Source organism: Mustelus asterias, chromosome 12 (assembly GCF_964213995.1).
Source record: "Mustelus asterias chromosome 12, sMusAst1.hap1.1, whole genome shotgun sequence".
Lineage (NCBI taxonomy): Eukaryota > Metazoa > Chordata > Chondrichthyes > Carcharhiniformes > Triakidae > Mustelus > Mustelus asterias.
In genome coordinates, this window is record NC_135812.1 from 23,851,196 (window position 1) to 23,870,605 (window position 19,410).

The 19,410-nt window shown below is 43.9% G+C and overlaps 1 protein-coding gene across 1 annotated transcript in view; it reads left to right on the plus strand.

The window, feature by feature from the left end:
- The first annotated feature begins 4,498 nt into the window (after nucleotides 1–4,498).
- wscd1a (WSC domain containing 1a) overlaps nucleotides 4,499–19,410 on the plus strand; it is a 98,760-nt gene continuing 83,848 nt past the window's right edge. The window contains exon 1 of the mRNA XM_078225940.1: nucleotides 4,499–4,928. Within this exon, the coding sequence (XP_078082066.1) occupies nucleotides 4,499–4,928 (430 nt within the window). The remainder of the gene's footprint in view (nucleotides 4,929–19,410) is intronic.

Genomic DNA, 19,410 nt, shown 5'->3' on the forward strand with positions numbered 1-19,410 from the left:
CGCCGGGGACCCAGGTTCGATTCCCGCCAAGCAACTTCTGTGAGGAGTCTGCACATTCTTCCCATGCCTACATGGGTTTCCTCCAGTTGCTCTGGTTTTCTCCTACAGTCTGAAAGACGTGCTGGTTAGATGCATTGGCCACGCTAAATTCTCCCTCAGTGTACCCTAACAGATGCCAGAGTGTGGCAACAAGGGGATTTTCACAGTAACTTAATTGCAGTGTTAATGTAAGTCTACTTGTGACACAAATAAATAAATACAAAAATAAATAAATAAGATTGTGCCACAGTCTGTCACACATGCTACCACCAAATGACATTTGAATGACATTTTGGGGACACTGAAGGCAGATGTAGGGCCCGAAGATACTATCACTAATGAGTCCAATTTCTCACCCATGACCTTGATATGCATCTCATCCAAGACAACACAGCACCCCCTCAATATTGGACAGCATGTGTCAGCTTAGATTATGCATTCAAGTCTCTTAAATGGGACCTGAAGCTACACTCCTCTGTTGTCAAGTGCTCCCACTCATCAAACTGCAAGAACCTATGCCAATAAAAAGTGAATTGTCAGGCCAAAAATTCAAAATCCAAGGTACAAAATGTACAAGTGGAGATAAATAATAGAAGTTTTCAGTGTTATCAAGGTAATCTCTTGGCAGATCTTTAGGTAAGACGTAATAGACAGCATAAATTTGAATTCACATATAGAACTTGTTGCAGAACTAAAGCTCAGGAACCGGAGCTGTGACTCAATCAACAAGACTCTTATTTCTGTTCAAATGAACAAGGCTACTGAAATGTTTAACAAATTTCAAATCCTGTGATCTGATGTATTGAAGTTTGAACAAAAGCTAAATAGTATGGAGGCTGGATGTCTGAATATACAACATTTGAAAGGGAGAGAATAAGTCACCTTTTCAGTTTGTCTGTAGGGATCTTTGTGACATTTGCGGTCACCCTTGGTTCTAACCCTGCTCTCATTACGAAAATCTGTCTCCAGGTTGTGATAGAAGAAGCAGAAGTGCAGCTGGGATCATAGAATCATCGAATTCCTACAGTGCAGAAGAGACCATTCAGCCCATCAAGTCTGTACCAACCCTCTGACAGCGTATCTTACCTAAGCCTTCTCCCCCGCCCTATCCCTGTAACCGCACACATTGGCGATCTATCAAACCTACACATCTTTAGACAATAAGGGGCAATTTAGCACGGCCAATCCACCTGCACATCTTTGGATTGTGGGAGGAAACCCATGCAGATACACGGGGAGAACATGCAAACTCTAAACAGTCACCTAAGGCCAGAATTAGACTTGGGTCCCTGGTGCTGTGAGGCAGCAGTGCTAACAGCTGAGCCACCATGCTGCCCAGAGATGAACTACCCCAGAATGTTGAGAATATTTGACTCACAGCCATAACGAGATGCATGTTTAGATCCTCACATGGATACAAGCAAGTGGAGATGAAGGCCTGATGAGTAATAGAAGTTTTCAGTGTTGCCATCAAGGTAATCTCTTGGCAGATCTCTAGGTAAGATGTAATAGCATAAATTTGAATTCACATATAGAACTTGTGCAGAACTAAAGCTCAGGAACCACAGCTGTGACTCAATCAACGAGACTCTTATTTCTGTTCAAATGAACAAGGCTATTGAAAAGCTTAACAAATTTCAAATCTTGTGATCTGATGTATCAAAGTTTGAAAAAAGCTAAATAGTATGGAGGCTGGATGTCTGAATTTAATGCTGGAAGCACTCAACAAGTCAGGTGACATGTGAGGATAGAGAAACAGCGGCCTGAATTCTCTGGCCATTCACACCCTGCCATCGCTGCCAGCAACAATGGAGAATTTGGTGCTCAGCCAAATCTCCATTCGCTGCAGCGGGACCGGAAAATCCCAGCAGCTGGCCAGGATTTTTCGACCCCATCTGCTGCCGGGATCATCCGCTCCCTCCAAAAATTGATTAACCATTGACTGGCCCACCCCATCCTCCCACAGCAGGCCGGAAAATTCTGGCCAACATTTCAAGTCAATTACCTTTCATTTGAATAGTATTCATACATATATATTGTATAAATATGATACCAAATGAATGACAGTCATGGCTCAGTGGTATCGCTCTTGCTCCTGTGTCAGAAGGTTGGGGCTTCAAGTCCTACTCCAGAGACTGGGCAGGCCGGTACAGTGCTGAGGGAATGCTTTACTTTTGCAGACAATAGCCAAAAATTTCCAGCTGTTCATACCGGCGGGATCTTCTGGTCCCGCTGATGGCGCATCTCCATTGCGGTTTTCCCAGTGGCGTGGGGTGCAATCAATGAGAAATCCTATTGACAGAGGCAGGACCAGATGATCCCATTGCCAGTAAGTGGCGCGCCACATATTGCAGTGAGAAACATGCCACGGGGAGACCAAAAAATCCTCCCATTGTCTTTAAAATAAGTTGAGGCCCTGTCTGCTTTCTCTCAGGTGATTGTAAAAGATCCCATGGCACCAATTTGAAATAGAGCAGAGAAGTTATTCCTGATATCATGGCCAATATCTGGCTAAAATCGATAAAAACAGATTATCACAGTGCTTGCTCCTGACGGATTAACCCCTGTGTTTTCTGCACAACAATTCAAAAGTGCTTCAGGGACCGTTATTTTATGACCTCGCTCGGGCGAGGCTCATATAATCCCGCCCGAGGCCAACGGAGAATTCCATTCTGCGAGCCTCGCCCGTCCTGATTCCGGGGTGGACGTGCCGGTAAAATTTTGGCCATTGGCTATAAAACAGGTTGGGATATCCTGAGATTATGAAAGGCAATGTATAATTAAAGGGCTTTCTTTAAAGATTGCGTTTTCCTCAGTGGAGCTTTCCTTCTGAACTGGTTTCTCCCAATTGCTTAGTGGAACAAAAGCTCTGCATCTGTGGAGAGAGGACCAGAGCTAATGTTCTGACTCTCCTAACTGCTGAGACAGAATAACATGATCGTTTCCACTTTCTGTCAAGGCACATATATTAATATTTCACGTGGCGAGCCCAGCTATTCCTTGATTTAATTGGTTTCTGAACAGAGAGACATTATGGGTGGGACTTTACGACCTTGCTCGGGCAAGGCTCGTAAAACTCTGCCTGAGGCCAACGGAGATTTTTGCAAGCCTCACCCGCCCCGATTCCAGGACGTGTGAGGCGGCAAAATTCTGGCACATGACTGCTTTTCCATAAACTGCCTCCATTTTGAAATTTAGGACGGTGAAGATAACATCTTTTTTAACTCTCATCATTTAATAAAAGATGTAGCATAATTCTTTACAGCCATTCCAGCTTAACACCACTTAAACAAAACGTGATTGGAATATTTCCCTGTTCCAATAAAACCCTAAGTATTTGGAATGGGGGGAGGTAGGAACTTTTAGATTGTATTTCCAATGGTTTCTATCATTTTAAAGCTGCCTTGAATATGACCTGATTCATATTTGGAAATAAAAATTCTAAACCAAGGAAACTCCAATTAGACCCAAGTCTAATTCCGGCCTTAGGTGACTGTTTGGAATTTTTAGCTGGAATTTTCTGTCATTTGATTACTAAGTCAATTGGGAGTAAGTGAATGGGATTGGATATCCTTGCCCATTTTCACAACTCCAGGATTTCCTTTTGTAAATTACGAATGGTGCCCGGTGGCACACTGGTTAGCGCTGCTGCCTCACAGCGCCAATGACCCAGGTTCAAATCTGACCTCCAGTGACAGTCAGTGTGGAGTCTGCATGTTCTCCCCATGTCTGCATGGGCTTCATCTAGGTGCTCCAGTTTCCCCCCTGGACTCCAAAGATGTGAGGGGTTAGGTTGATTGGCCATGCTAAGTTGCCCCTCAGTGTCAGGGCAACTAGCAGGGTAAATGTGTGGGGTTACAGGGATAGAGCCTGGGTAGGATTGTTGTCGCTGTAAGCTTTGTGGGCTTAATGGCCTCTTTCTGCACTGTAGGGATTCAATGATCCTATGAATTCAAATTCCACCATTTGCCATGATGGGATTCGAACCAGGGTCCCCAGAGCATTATACAGTGTCCCTGAATTACTAGTCCAGTGACAATTCAACTGTGCCACCACATCCCCTTTGCTATGCATAAAAGATGTAAACTAATTGCAAATTAAATTATTGTTGAGAAATGAATAACAAAACAGAAATAAGGTCAAATTCAAATGTTTCTTTTTTCTCGTTAGGTTTCATAAGTGCTTTTGGATCCAATTCATCCTTCGTTCAGGCCTCATCATGCACTGGCTAAACACTTATCTGAAAAGAGAGGATTATAATACAGAAGCAGTGTTTGTTCAGTGTTTGGAAAAGTCACACCTCTATACATGGTGATGTGTGCTGCTACCTGATGCCTGCCAAAGAGAAGGAAGTGCAAGTTGAACAAAATGCGGTTTTGTGAAAATTTCAGCAGGATGGAATGATTGCCGCAGCCTCAAAGACTCACAGCACCTGAGGTGGAAGCTAGGGGCGAAGGGCATGGCCAAACCCTTTGTTAGACTACAGAGATTCCTCCGGCGGACACCCATACTGTTCGTTTTCCTCATTGTGGCCTACCTGATGGCTGGCAGCCTGCTGCTACTGCAGCGGTCAGGCTTTTCCATACAACTGGGCCCACGCGGTGTGTCCAGCAGCCAGGCAGTGCCAGCTTCCGCCACGACCGTCCTGGACCAAGCTCTCCCCGGTCCTGAAACAATTTACAGCATGAAGTACAAGTCCAAAATGCCAGTCAGCATGCGGGTGTGGGAAGAGCCAGCCCTGAACAGGAAATTTGGACCGCGTTGGCTGATATCAGGACATCCCGAAATTGGCCATTTGAGACGGAGATGGTTTAACAGCTTTGTGAAGGAACAAGAACCGAGGCAAAGGCTGGAGATTGGAACAGTGAAGAGGACAATTGGAAGCAAAGGTATTGATCATTCAAACGCTAATTCATTTTGTGTTTTCTTCTTATTCTTGTTCTAACTAGCTCATTGACTTTTGTATGTGTTGCATCTTCATCAGCCTACAAATTGAGAAAAATTCCTTTCTTTGAGTGAGGAAAATCATAACTGAATTAAGGTGAGCTTTGAGTGGTGTTGATGATGTGTGTTGTGTATTCATGTTTGTTCTTCGTTGGAGCAAGGTCACTTTAAGAGTCCATTCATGTGACGTGTTTAAGTTTATTTATTTGTGTTAGAAGTAGGCTTACATTAACACTGCGATGAAGTTACTGTGAAAATCCCAAAGTCGCCTGTTCGGGTATACTGAGGGAAAATTTAGCATGGCCAATGCACCTAACCAGCACGTCTTTCGGACTGTGGGAGGAAACCGGAGTGCCCAGAGGAAATCCACGCTGACACAAAGAGAACACAGTAAGAAGTCTAACAACATCAGGTTAAAGTCCAACAGGTTTACTTGGTAGCAAAAGCCACAAAACCTGTTGGACTTTAACCTGGTGTTGTTAGACTTCTTACTGTGTTTACCCCAGTCCAACGCCGGTATCTCCGCATCACGAACAGAACATGCAGACTCCGTGCAGTGACCCAAGCTGGGAATCGAACCCGGGTCCCCGGCGCTGTGAGGTAGCAGTGCTAACCATTGTGCCACTGTGCCACTGTGCCAGTGCTGGTGAAGAAAAGGCAATAGCATTTGCATCAAGATCCTTGAACAAAACAGAAAACAACTGTGCACAGATAGAAAAAGAAGCTCCAGGTATCATTTTCCGGATCAAACATTTTACCAATACCTAGACGGAAGGAAATTTACTAACAGATCATGGATCGCTGACAACGATATTCGGGCTGCATACCGGTATTCCATCTCTGTCAGCGAGTCGGATGCAGATATGTGCATTGCTGTTGTCAGCACATGCATACTCAATAAAATATCATCAATCAAATCTCCATGGACTTTCCGGATTACATTTACCTAACAAGTCATCAATGAATAGTTCAAATGGTAATATTTCCCATTTCAAAGAAGTCAATAAACTCCTGTAACTGCAGCACAAGTCGATTTGATTTGATTTATTGCCCTATGTATTAGTATACAGTGAAAAGTATTATTTCTTGCATGCTATACAGACAAAGCATACCATTCATCGAGAAGGAAAGGAGAGGGTGCAGAATGTAACATTACAGTCATAGCTAGGCACACTAAGAAGTCTCACAATACCAGGTTAAAGTCCAACAGGTTTATTTGGTCGCACGAGCTTTCAGAGCACTGCTCATTCATCAGGTGAGTCGCCTGATGAAGGAGCAGTGCTCCAAAAGCTCGTGATACCAAATAAACCAGTTGGACTTTAACTTGGTGTTGTGAGACTTCTTACTGTGCCTACTCCAGTCCAACGCCAGCATCTCCACATCATCGCTACCAAACTCATAGCTAGGGTGTAGAGAAAGATCAACTTAGTGCGAGGTAGGTCCATTCAAAAGTCTGATGTCAGCAGGGAAAAAGCTGTCCTTGAATCGGTTGGTTCGTGACCTCAGACTTTTGTATCTTTTTCCCGACGGAAGAAGGTGGAAGACAGTATGTCTTAATTATGCTGGCTGCTTTTCTGAGGCAGTGGGAAATGTAGACACAGTCAATGGGTGGGAGGCGGGTTTGTGTGATGGACTGGGCTTCATTCACGACCCTTTTGTAGTTTCTTGCAGTCTTGGACAGAGCACGAGCCATACCAAACTTTGATATAACCAGAAAGAATGTTTTCTATGGTGTATCTGTAAAAGTTGATGAGAGTTGTAGCTGACATGCCAAATTTCCTTTGTCTTCTGAGAAAGTAAAGGCATTGGTGGGCTTTCTTAACTATAGCGTCCGCATGGAGGGACCAGGACAGGTTGTTGGTGACCTGGACACCCAAAAACTTGAAGCTCTCGACCACTTCTACTTCAATCATTGAAAAGTGTGCCAGAAATGATCCACTACTGTCACAAGTTATGGACACTGTACTTTTTGGCAAGACTGAGAACAAACCTAGAGTTGAAGCTATTTGTTACCGAAGACTCAAACTATCTGTACAGGCTGTTTGTCTCTTTTGGGGCCATCATTCCACCATTGTGAGGAAATATGTCCTAAACCAACATTATGAAGGTCATTGTGGGATAGTGAGGATGAAGGAGATAGCCAGAAGCTATTTGTGGGTGGCCAGGTCTAGGTAGCAAAATTGAGGAGAAGGCGGGTATGTGTTTGGCTTGTGCAAAAGTTTGAAACCTGATGACATCATCAATACGCCATGTGATCAGATTCTTAAAGTGACCTTGTTCCAACTAGGAACAAACATGGATACATAACACTTGCCTCCCCCTCTACATTAGAGGTTCCTAACTAGTGTCATTGCACCCATGGGAATGATCAGAAGGACAATGGCAAAGAGTTCACATGAATTATGCTGGAGCATTTGAAGGACAAAAGTTTTTCATTTTGGTGGACACACACTTGAAATGGCCTGAAGTCGCCATTATGAAGACAACATCCTCGGAGAGAACAATAGAAAGACTGGGTGAAATTTGAATATCCTGAACAACTTGTCTGTGACAATGGGCCATGGTTCATTTTGCAAGATTCACAAATTATCGAAAGGAGAACATTACCCAACACATCCAATCTGCTCCTTATTAACCTGCCACAAAAAGACTGGCTAAAAGGTTTATTCAGACAATGAAGCATTTTCACTGAATGTAACTCGTGAGCAAGGATTATTACCTAAATGACTGAGCCATGACATACAGAAATACAATATATTCAACAACCTGAAGTTCATCGGCATTACTCATGATAAAGTGTTAGTTACACACAGCGTTTGGTTTGCTGAAGCCACCCAAGACAAGAGAAACTGTTGAGAGGAAACAGCAAGGTCAGGTTATAGAACAGGAGAACAGGGTTAAATGCTATGTTTTTCAGAAAGGTCAGGGAGTATTGGGAAGGAATTAAACCATCATTGTCTTAGCACAGACAGGACTGATCTCCTACACCGTACATACTCAGGTTGATGTAATTTGGATAAGACATATTGATCAACTTTTAGCAACTAGAACTAATTTTCCAGAGACACAATCAATCGAGAGTCTGCGACAAACTGCTAGGTGAAGAGCCAGACATTCCTGAGAACCTGACAATACCAGAAACAACTGTGGAAGACAGTACCTCAGCTGAGGACACTTCAACACCGAGTAAACCCCCAAATCCTACATTGACTCCGGTTGAGACAACCACGGAAAACATCCAAACTCAAACAAAAACACCAGAGGTTGCAGTCAACACGAGATTCATTGACAACCACACAGGAATTGACATCTTCCAAAATGTCTTAACTTATTGACTTCTGTTTATTAATTATTCATATTCAGAATTTTGTTTGGTAATGTTATATTTGATTTGTGTATATCATGTTTCTGGAGCCTCTGATGTAGAGGGGGAGGAAAGTGTTGTGTATCCATGTTTGTTCCTCGTTGAAACAAGGTCACTAAGGGCCCGATTTTACCAAAACTTCGCGCCCGTTTTCGGGTGCGAAATTGCAGTAAAGTTGGGCATCGGGCCTATACCGCGATCTGTACCTGATTCCAAGCAGATTGCGGCTTCGCCGACACCCGATTCGGGCGCGGGTCCGGCCCGCACCTGAATCGGGCGGCCCGACGATTTAAATGCATTAAATTGACTCAATGAACCGCACGCCCAACTCTACCACCAAATCCCACTTTACCGTCTTCTGGCCCGTTCCGCATCCATGCTTTTAGCGACCTGCCGAATAAAAGTCCGAATCGGATTTCTACTCTGCAGGCGAACCTCCGAAGCCCTCTCTGCCCTTGTGATGTCACCATCCTCCTCGATCATCCTTCGCAGACCCCCCTGCTAACCACCCCGGCAGATCCCCACCCCCCCGGGATCGGACCCCCCTGGGAGGCAGGCCCCCGCGGCAGACCCCCCCCCCGGGATCGGACCCCCCTGGGAGGCAGGCCTCCCTCGGCAGAGCACACCCCCAACCTACCTCGATCGCTGGTCTCCCTCCACCATCCTTCCGACCTGCAGTCCTTCGAGAGCCTGCAGCAGCTTCCTGGCCTTCTGCTGGCATCCGCTGGAGGAAGGGGGCGGGCTCAGATGGATCTCTGGTTGGGGGGGGGAGGATGGACTTGGGAGAATCTTGCAAACTGAAAATAATGTAGCATCTTCTTTGTGCTGCCTAATTATCTATGGGAAAGGTAATTAAACTACAATGTCCTAGTGAGCAATTAGTGACCTGTATAATACATTTGTGATCTGTAACTGGATTGTTGATGCTCAAATGTTCAGAGTCCTGTGGTGAACTTGGAAGAATTGTCCCCGTGGTGGAACATGGTTGGAAATAAGATTCAAGGAGATTACTACATCTGGGAAATCAACCATAGTGAAAAGAAGTTTGTATTGGCAACTCTTCTCTCACATTCCATGGCAGATGTGCCCCTACTTATGAATGTGATTTGCATGGGCAATGTTGGGTGCAGCTACTCTGCCTCTGGAGCAGCCTTGGATCCTTTCTTTCATCCTGTTTTCATCTGAACATTGCACAGAATTAGAGGAATTTCCTTTGGAAGATAATGCCAAAATTATAATCGCAGGAACTAAAAACCTGACAGTCAAAGATTTGGGAAAATATTTCAAAATATGGATGGGGGATATATATTTTGAAATATTTTCCCAAATTTTTGACCAATAAAACTTTTGTTTGTTTGTATCTTCGTGGCCTGCAAGTCTATCCTTTAAAGATTCCTTGGCATGTTGGCCTGTAGGATATAGGGACATGTTGTTCATTATGTTAGCTAGGAATTCAGAAGTGGCAAATTGTATTATTCGTTAGTGAATAAAAAGTAAGCAATGGTCACTGTCATTGTGTATGTGATTACAACACACATTTGTAAAGGATACCCATGTGTACTTTAATCTTTTTGTGCATTTGTTACGAAAATGGTCAGATGAATTTGCCAATATTTTTTTCATCATTGTATGTGCAATAATTCCTTGACTACTGCTTGGCAAAGTCTGTTCTGCCTGAAGTTGGGGTATGTTTCACACAAACATTGGGCCAAAATTTCTGATCAGTGTTGGAACCCCCTCTGTCTGATGCTAATCAGATAAAAAAACTACCCATTTGCTTGCATATGTTGAGAAAGTTCTGACTTCTGATTATATCATAATGCAGCTAAAGTTTACAGTTTATTTGTTAGTGTCACAAGTAGGCTTAAATTAACACTGCAATGAAGTTGCTGTGAAAATCCCCTAGTCACCACACTCTGGCACCTGTTGGGTATACTGAGGGAGAATTTAGCATGGCCAATGCACCTAACCAGCACGTTTTTCGGACTGTGGGAGGAAACCGGAGCACTCGGAGGAAACCCACACAGACATGGGGAGAACATGCAAATTCACATGGACAGTTACCCAAGGCTGGAATCGAACCCGGGTCCCTGGCCCTGTGAGGCAGCAGTGATAACCACTGTGCCACTGTGCCGTCCCTGAGATCTGGAAAAAGGAAGAGAAGAATTGTTAATCTACTTCCCCACTCCACCCTAAAGGAAATTCTTTGATGATCCTGAATTTATACAACAGGAGGAAAAAAATAGTTTTCAGCTTGCTCTTGTCCTGCTTGGTTTGCCTTCATTGCTGATGATTACACATTTATGTGAGTTAAACTGGTATCTTGTTTCCCAGGGCTTTTTGTCCTGCTGTACATGATGTCTTTCCCCCACAAGGAAGATGTTGCAGCTGTCAGCTGGAGGAATACAGTAACCTGAACTACATTTCTCCATGAATGATTCTGATTGGGCTGCATTGCTGGTTGACAGAATTGCTGCGAGGATTTGACAAATGATGTCAATTTTTCTCGCTCCTAATTTGGAATGTCCTAGTACTCCTGAATAAGTGGCCTGGGAAAGAATGGCAACAATCAGGAGCTTAACTGATGGATTTCCTCAAAATCACACAGCGTCAACCAAAGGTCTCTCATACCTTTGTGCCATGAAGCATGAAGTACATTTGGCATGTGAACTTTCAAATTCAATGAGCTGTTGTTTTTTTCTCATTCTAAGTGTTAGGGTACTAAGTGGACCAGAACCCCAAGGTATAGTATGAAGCCAGACTAGAGGCCATCAAATTTTCTATTTTGCCATAAATGTGAGAAAAAGATGTTTTTCTCCAGGATTAATTCCACTAAGTATGGATTTTTTATAGCAAAACAATTTTTATTTAATAACACTGTTTAAATATAGCTCCAACAAATGAATCAACTTAACCATTAACAGTTGAACAATATTTAAAAATGAAAGAAAATAACTTTAGTTTCTAGTTCATGACTGTTCCAGTTCTAAATAAGCCCCATTCATTCATAGATCAAAAACACTTCCAAATAAATAGAGACGGCAAACTCAAACATACTTGCTATAAATTGTGTTAACAGTCTTGAAGCTTTCAGAGCGATTTTGTGGAGAGGGAGAGAGTTCTCAGGAAAGCTTGCAAATGCCTCTGACTTCAGCCAGATCTCAGCTAGAATTGCAACTGCCAAGTTTTTTTCCCCCTGCTACATACCTAGTTCCTCCCATTACCACTTCAGCACCTGATAGATAACTCATGACCCTTTCAACCAACCTAATCAAAAACCTCACGAGAAATCTCCGTTTCTAAACAAAAATCCATTCGCTCAATTAAAAGTAAACAATCCATGGCTAAAACTAATAATTATCCTGCTCTCCCAGCATCTGAGTTGCATTCTTGTCAGACTTACCGATTGCCTGTAGAATAAAGCTGAATTTTTAAACATTTCCCTTAAACATAAAAAGAAAGTATCTATATCAATTGCACTAATATCATCATACCAAGTAACAAAATTAGAAGTTTTGTAAATTTTCTTATACTGGTGAATTATCATTTAAAATTGGGACAGGAGGCAAACATTTAATTTTCTCTATTTTTGAATGACTGATGGTAATTCTGTAAAGATTGATCTTGCGTAAAATTCAACCCCATGACTTTTAACAAAAAAAAAGTAGACTTTCATGTAGCTTGTGGAAAAATCATCCTTAGTTTTTTCAGGGATCAAACCACATTGTGATGATAATTACTTACCAGTAATCGCTATGGTTCATTAATCTAACAACACATGTGGGAGCCTTTAGGTTTTCACTCCGCCAATCCTAGTGGCAGTCCTCCAGCCAATTGACAAGACAAGTGTGTACCAAATGATCGATCATGACACCTTGTAGGCAGAATAATTGCAGTTCAATTTTAGCTGGTGGAAAGAAGTGGAAGAATGGGTTAATGAGCATCAGCAAAATGGTCATATTATCACCCACAGGGCCATCTGATTCTCTGCCCTCACAGAAGTGAAGAAAGATTTTGCCCCAGAATTCAAGGCAGTACCTGGTGATACACACGATTCATGAAAAGGGGAGATTTAGTACTCTATCAGAAAATAAAAGTTTCACAGCATCCACCATCCAAACTCAACATTAAACTCATTAAATTCACTCTATCATCATTGCGACATTGAGAGAAGAGTGCGGATCGATTGAAAAAATGGATGAAACACTGATGAACTCCAAGATGTCAGCAAACAAGACCATTACCAAGACTGGTGAGGAAACCATCCTTGTAAAGAGGACTGACCATGAGATGGCGTGGTTCACAGCTGCTTCCATCTTGTATGGTGAGTGGCACCGAACTAAAACTGATGATGATATTCAAGCACAAAGCTCTCCTCAAAGAGAAATTTCAGAGAGGCATTGTCATCCATGTTCAGAGAACAGGCTGCATGGATGTAGGTGGGTGCAAGAAGTGGATCAAAGAATTGTGGAATTTGAGACTACACAAGGAAAAAAGTTTGTTCATCTGGAACATGTTCAAACCCCACTTTGTCGATGATATAAATCCCTGATGTGAGATCTACCAGCACTGATGTGGGACAGCATGGTGGCACAGTGGTTAGCACTGCTGCCTCACAGCACCAGGGACCCAGGTTCAATTCTGGCCTTGGGTCACTGTCTGTGTGGAGTCTGCACGTTCTCCCTGTGTCTGCATGGGTTTCCTCCGGGTGCTCCGGTTTCCTCCCCAGTCCAAAGATGTGCAGATTAGGTTGATTGGTCATACTAAATTGACCCTAGTGTCAGGACATTAACACGGAAAATATGTGGGGTTACGGGAATAGAGCTTTGGTGGGATTGTGGTGGGTGCAGACTCGATGAGCTGAATGGCCTCTTTCTGCACTATAGGGATTCTATGATGTGGTAGTTATTCCGGGTGGTCTTGAGGGTTGTTCAGCCCATGGATGTGTGCATAAATAAATTTTTCAGGGGCAGTATCTGAAAGATGTGGAACAATTGGATGTAGTAAGGTGAAAAGAGATTCACTAAAGGTGGAAAGATGCAAACACCCTCATGAACAACAATGTGCCAATGGGTAACAGATAGTTGATCCCAGTATTGCCAAAACATCATTTCTAAAAGGTGGAATATCGAATGTGCATGATGACATAGAGGATGATTATTTGTAGAAAGATGATGCTGAAGTTACTGGTACAACTGCTGATTAAAGATGAAGAACCTTCTAGCCGATGCTTCAGTAATGATTGGCACAGATGTTATAAAACCAGGTCATTGGGACAAATTATTCAAGTTTAGATCAAAGTTTTTTTCTCTGAAGGATTTCAAAGTGAAGTGCTATCATTAATTCATTCTGGTATATATTTCTATGGAATTGGATGACACGAATACAGTTTTGCATGTTGTAAAACAAAGATTGCGGACGACCCAAAGGTTGGTGGATTTGCGGATAGTGACAAGGACCATCAGAGGATACAGCAGGATATAGATCAGTTGGAGACTTGGGCGGAGAGATGACAGATGGAGTTTAATCTGGACAAATGTGAGGTAATGCATTTTGGAAGGTCTAATACAGATAGGAAATATAAGTAAATGGCAGAACCCTTAAAAGTATTGATAGGCAGAGGGATCTGGGTGTACAGGTACAAAGGTGACTGAAAGTGGCAATGTAGGTGGAGAAGGTAGTCAAGAAGGCATACGGCATGCTTGTCTTTTTTGGCTGGGGCATTGAGTTTAAAAGTAGGCAAGTCATGTTGCAGTTATATAGAACCTTAGTTAGGCCGCAATTGGAATATAGTGTTCAATTCTGGTCGCCACACTACCAGAAGGATGTGGAGGCTTGGCAGAGGGTAGAGAAAAGTTTACCAGGATGTTGCCTGGTATGGAGGGCATTAACTATGAGGAGAGGTTGGAGAAACTTGATTTGTTCTCACTGGAGCGACGGAGGTTGAGGGGTGACCTGATAGAAGTCTACAAGATGATGAGGGGCATGGGCAGAGTGGATAGTCAGAAGCTTTTTTCCAGGGTGGAAGAGTCAATTACTATGGGGGGGTAGGTTTAAGGTGTGAGGGGCAAGGTTTAAAGGAGATGTACAAGGCAAGTTTTTTACACAGAGGGTAGTGGGTGTCTGGAATTTGCTGCTGGGGGAGATAGTGGAAGCAGATACGATAGTGACTTTTAAGGGGCGCCTGGACAAATACATGAATTGGATGGGAACAGAGAGATATGGTTCCCGGAAGGGTAGGGGGTTTTAGATCAGTCGGGCAGCCTGGTCGGTGCAGGCTTGGAGGGCCAAAGGGCCTGTTCCTCTGCTGTAATTTTCTTTGTTCTTTGTTCTTTAAATGTTGGTGCATTAATATGAATTCTTTAGTGTTATTCATTTTTCTGCTTATTCTATTGCGATGGGTCCTTTTGAGCCCAAATCAAGCACACAATGTCTGAAAGACATTATTCATGTAAAAGTTGACCGAGAAAATTTGGTCTCAAAAATGGGACTTTTACATGAGTAAATGGCTATTAGTTACAGCAGTCTGAACATTTTTAGCCCTTCTTTAAAACTACTGAATGCATTCTAATGCAAGGATATCTGAAGAGTGATACCTCCTTTTGCCTTAGTTACAGAGTTTTACTCTGTGTATTGGATGCAACATGTGCAATATGATGGAGCCTGCAGGCCCTTGCGAAGCCTCTACTCCAGCTCTTGGACTGAACCCAATTTGATCTTAGTTGGAAGCCATCCAATCTTCTAGTCCATGCTTCAGTAATGATTGACACGGTTAAATGATTTGTCTCCCTGATGCACTTCAATTTCTCCGACTTGATTCCACTCCAACTGCTCTTACCCAAGCCTGCTCCTGCTAAGGCTGCACTAGGAGATCTGCTCCTCCCCCAAGCCTGCTTCAGCTGCTCCCCCCCACCCCCTGCTCCTGGCCCCATTGTGGTCGCTTAAGTCCACTGCCTCCCTTTATTCCTTTCAACTGCTACTATGTAACTTGATTTATGCAAGTTTGGTAAAGTAACCCATCAATAATTCACCATGTACCCCCAAACAGAATTTGATCACGCACCAATGTTTATTATTAGGCTGGTGTATTCCAGTGCACTGGTTCTTCCTTCCATGCAATGCCACCAGTGACATCTATGTAACAGCTTACAGCACTCTCACGAAGCCAGTTGTTTGGAAGGGCAGCGTGGTGGCACAGTGGTTAGCACTGCTGCCTCACAGTGCCAGGGACCAGGGTTCAATTCCGGCCTCGGGTGATTGTCTATGTGGCGTTTGCACATTCTCCCCGTGTCTGCGTGGGTTTCCTCCGAGTGCTCTGGTTTTCTCCCAGAGTCCAATGGTGTGTAGGTTAGATTGATTGACCATGTTAAGGTGAGTGTCAGGGGGATTAACAGGGTAAATATATGGGTTACGGAGATCGAGCCTGGGTGGGATTGTGGTCAGTGCAGGCTCAATGGGCCAAATGGCCTCCTTCTGCACTGTAGGGATTCTGTGATGCTAAGGACAAAACCTGCTGCTGGATGCTTTTTTTCCCCTCACAGCCGAAACAGAAATTGTTTTAAAATTGCACATTCTGAGCATTAGTTCTTGCTGATAGCCCAACAACAAGATTGGGTGGAAATCTTATCACCTGAATTTTTAAAATCGAGGTCGGAACCATTTTTGGGTTCATTTTCGAGAGCCACCTTACCTGCAAAATCTTACTGGAGGGCGGGTTATGCAGGCAGGTGGACCAATGGGAACACCTGAGGTTCTGGGCAGCCAACAGCCCCACAGGGAAAAGTGGATGCTGTCAAGATGGAGGGAGACTGTGATGGTGCCTCAAGATGGGCATTTTCAAGAGAATATGGCCACAGCTGCCAGGTCATCATGGTAGAGGGCCCACCGGATGTCTTGTGGCTTTGGGTTGTAACCCTCTGGCACCTTCTCAGTGTGAGGTGCGAATGAATGGAGGATTTCCCGCACCCCTCCCCAAGCCTGTCACTGAGAGGCTGCTTCTAGGCTCCTGTTGTGCAATGGCATCACTGGAGGCCCATTTGCTGCCAGTAAGATCGTGGAGATTGAACAATTTGCCTCTAAGTGGGCACTTAGTTTCTTATAATTAGCTGGTCTCTGCTGCCAGGCTTGGAGCCAGGTAAGTGTCAGGTAGAAGATCCAGTGCACCAATGGTGGCACAGTGGTCAGCATTGCTGACTCACAACGCTAGGGACCTGGGTTCGATTCCCGGTTTGGGTCACTGTCTGCGTGGAGTCTGCACGATATCCCTGTGACTGCGTGGGTTTCCTTCGGGTGCTCCGGTTTCCTTCCACATTCTGAAAGACGTGCTTTGGTGCATTGGCCATGATAAATTCTCCCTCAGTGTATCCGAACAGGCACCGGAGTGTGGCGACTAGGGGATTTTCACAGTAACTTCATTGCAGTGATAATATAAGCCTACTTGTGACACGAATAAATAAACTTTAAAACTCTCAAGTTCCCTCAACACCTAAACTGCTCCACAACACTGAGACGATGCTGCCCATTGAGTCAAATAATTGTACACCACCAACGGCATAAAACTAAATATTTCGAATGAAACATTCATAATTCATTCGTTGATTAATTAATTCACAGCTTGAAGATAATTTTGGAGGAAGTTCACGAGCCAGATGACTGTCAGAGTTAAAGTCGCGAATCAATGTTTAATTCTGTAGAAAGGTCCTAACTCTCGTGACGTTCCAAAAGCAGATTTCCAGTGTAAGGGTAAAGTTAACAGACCCATGCCCTGTGCAGGGAGCTCAGTGTGAAGGAAATGTGGATTGGAGTTGGGCTGCGAGGTTAGTGGCTGATTTTGCAGCCTACGCTCTCTTGAGTGCAGTCCCACATTGCGAGTGGGGAATTGGTGAATTCCTCTTCTGGTGTTCCTTTCAAAGAAATGTTTCATTGCATATCTAAAGTAGAAATGAAAAACCAAGTTGTTTGTCAGGTAGGCAACAGAAACGGGGCCTACCTCAAAACAGACATGGAATAACATCAGTCTCTTTCATCCTTGTCAAATACAGGACTTCAGGAGTGAGGATTATTATTTTGAGGTAATCGGGTGGGATCCAGTTCACGGCAATCGGGATAGATGTGATTGATGAATCACATGCTTCAGTTCCTTTCTCTTCATACCAAACACAGATAGTGTGGCACGGTGGCACAGTGGTTAGCACTGCTTCCTCACAGCACCAGGGACCCCGGTTCGATTCCTGGCTTGGGTCACTGTCTGTGTGGAGTCTGTTCGTTCTCCCCGTGTCTGCGTGGGTTTCCTCCAGGTGCTCCAGTTTTTTCCCACACTCTGAAAGACATGCAGATTAGGTGCATTGGCCATGCTAAATTCTCCCTCAGTGTACTCGAACAGGCGCTGGAGTGTGGCGACTATGGGATTTTCACAGTAACTTCATTGCAGTGTTAATGTATACCTACTTGTGACACTAATAAATAAACTTTATTTGTTAGGGCAGCACGGTGGCGCAGTGGTTAGCACTGCTGCCTCACAGCACCAGAGATCCGTGTTCAATTCTGGCCTCGGATTACTGTCTGTGTGGAGTTTGCACATTCTCCCTGTGTCTGCATGGGTTTCCTCCGGGTGCTCCGGTTTCCTCCCACAGTCCAAAGATGTGTAGGTTAAGTGGATTGGCCATGATAAATTGCCCCTTAGTATCAGAGGGATCAGCAAGGTAAATATGTCGGGTTATGGGGATAGGGATTGTTGTTGGTGCTGGTTTGATGGGCTGAATGGCCTCCTTCTGCACTATTGGGATTCTATGTTTCTATGACTTCAATTCTTAGTTGAGGGCAGGCGTTGCTTGGGAAAGTGGGGGAGACCAAGAGATGGGAGAAGTTGCTTCAAAATTGAGTACTGCTTCTAAGATCCAAGTTGAAAGCTGGTGTCATAGAGGTTTACAGCATGGAAACAGGCCCTTCAGCCCAACTTGTCCATGCCGCCCTCTTTTTTTAAACCCCTAAGCTAGTCCCAATTGCCCGCATTTGGCCAATTTCCCTCTGTACCCATCTTATCCATGTAACTGTCTAAATGCTTTTTAAAAGACAAAATTGTACCCGCCTCTGCTACTACCTCTGGCAGCTTGTTCCAGACACTTACCACTCTCTGTGTGAAACATTTGCCCCTCTGGACTAGGGGATTTTCACAGTAACTTCATTGCAGTATTAAACGTATGCCCTCTACTTTTAGACTCCCCTCTCTTTGGGAAAAGATATTGACTATCTAGCTGACCTATGCCTCTCATTATTTTATAGACCTCTATAAGATCACCACTCAGCCTTCTACACTCCAGAGAAAAAAGTCCCAGTCTGTCCAGCCTCTCCTTATAACTCAAACCACCAAGTTCCGGTAGCATCCTGGTAAATCATTTCTGCACTCTTTCTAGTTTAATTATATCCTTTCTATAATAGGGTGACCAGAACTGTACACAGTATTCCAAGGGTGACCTTATCAATGTCTTGTAAAACTTCAACAAGATGTCCCAACTCCTGTATTCAATACAAACAACAGATCTCTGTATTGAAATGGCTCTTAGCAAAGTAACTAGTAACATTCTATGTGACTGGGAGCATGCCGAACTATACTTCCACGTATCTTCTCAAACTATTTCTAGCCTTCAACATACCTGACCACATCATCCTCCTCCAAGCCTCTCTTCTGTCAGCCGGTTGGGTAGAGCTGCACTTTCCTTGATTTATTCTTATCTATCAATTTCTAGCAGAGAATCACCTGTGCTGGCCTCTCTTCTCATTCATTATTGTTACGTCTGGAGTTTCCCAAGGATTAACCTTCTCCCATGTTCTCAATTAGGAGGTCCTGTGGCACAGTGTGTAGCGTCCTTGCCTCTGAGCCAGAAGCTCATGGTTCGAGTCTCACCCCAGGATTTGGCCAAGGAAGGTTGACTGTATAACGGGGTCAAACAGTGTGTATGTCAGCCTGCAAATCCTGCCAAACATACCTGTGGCTGGCAGTAAGAGCGGGAGAGACTCCTGGTCAGCCATGCTTGATGTGGAGTGATGCCCCTCAAGCTATAAGC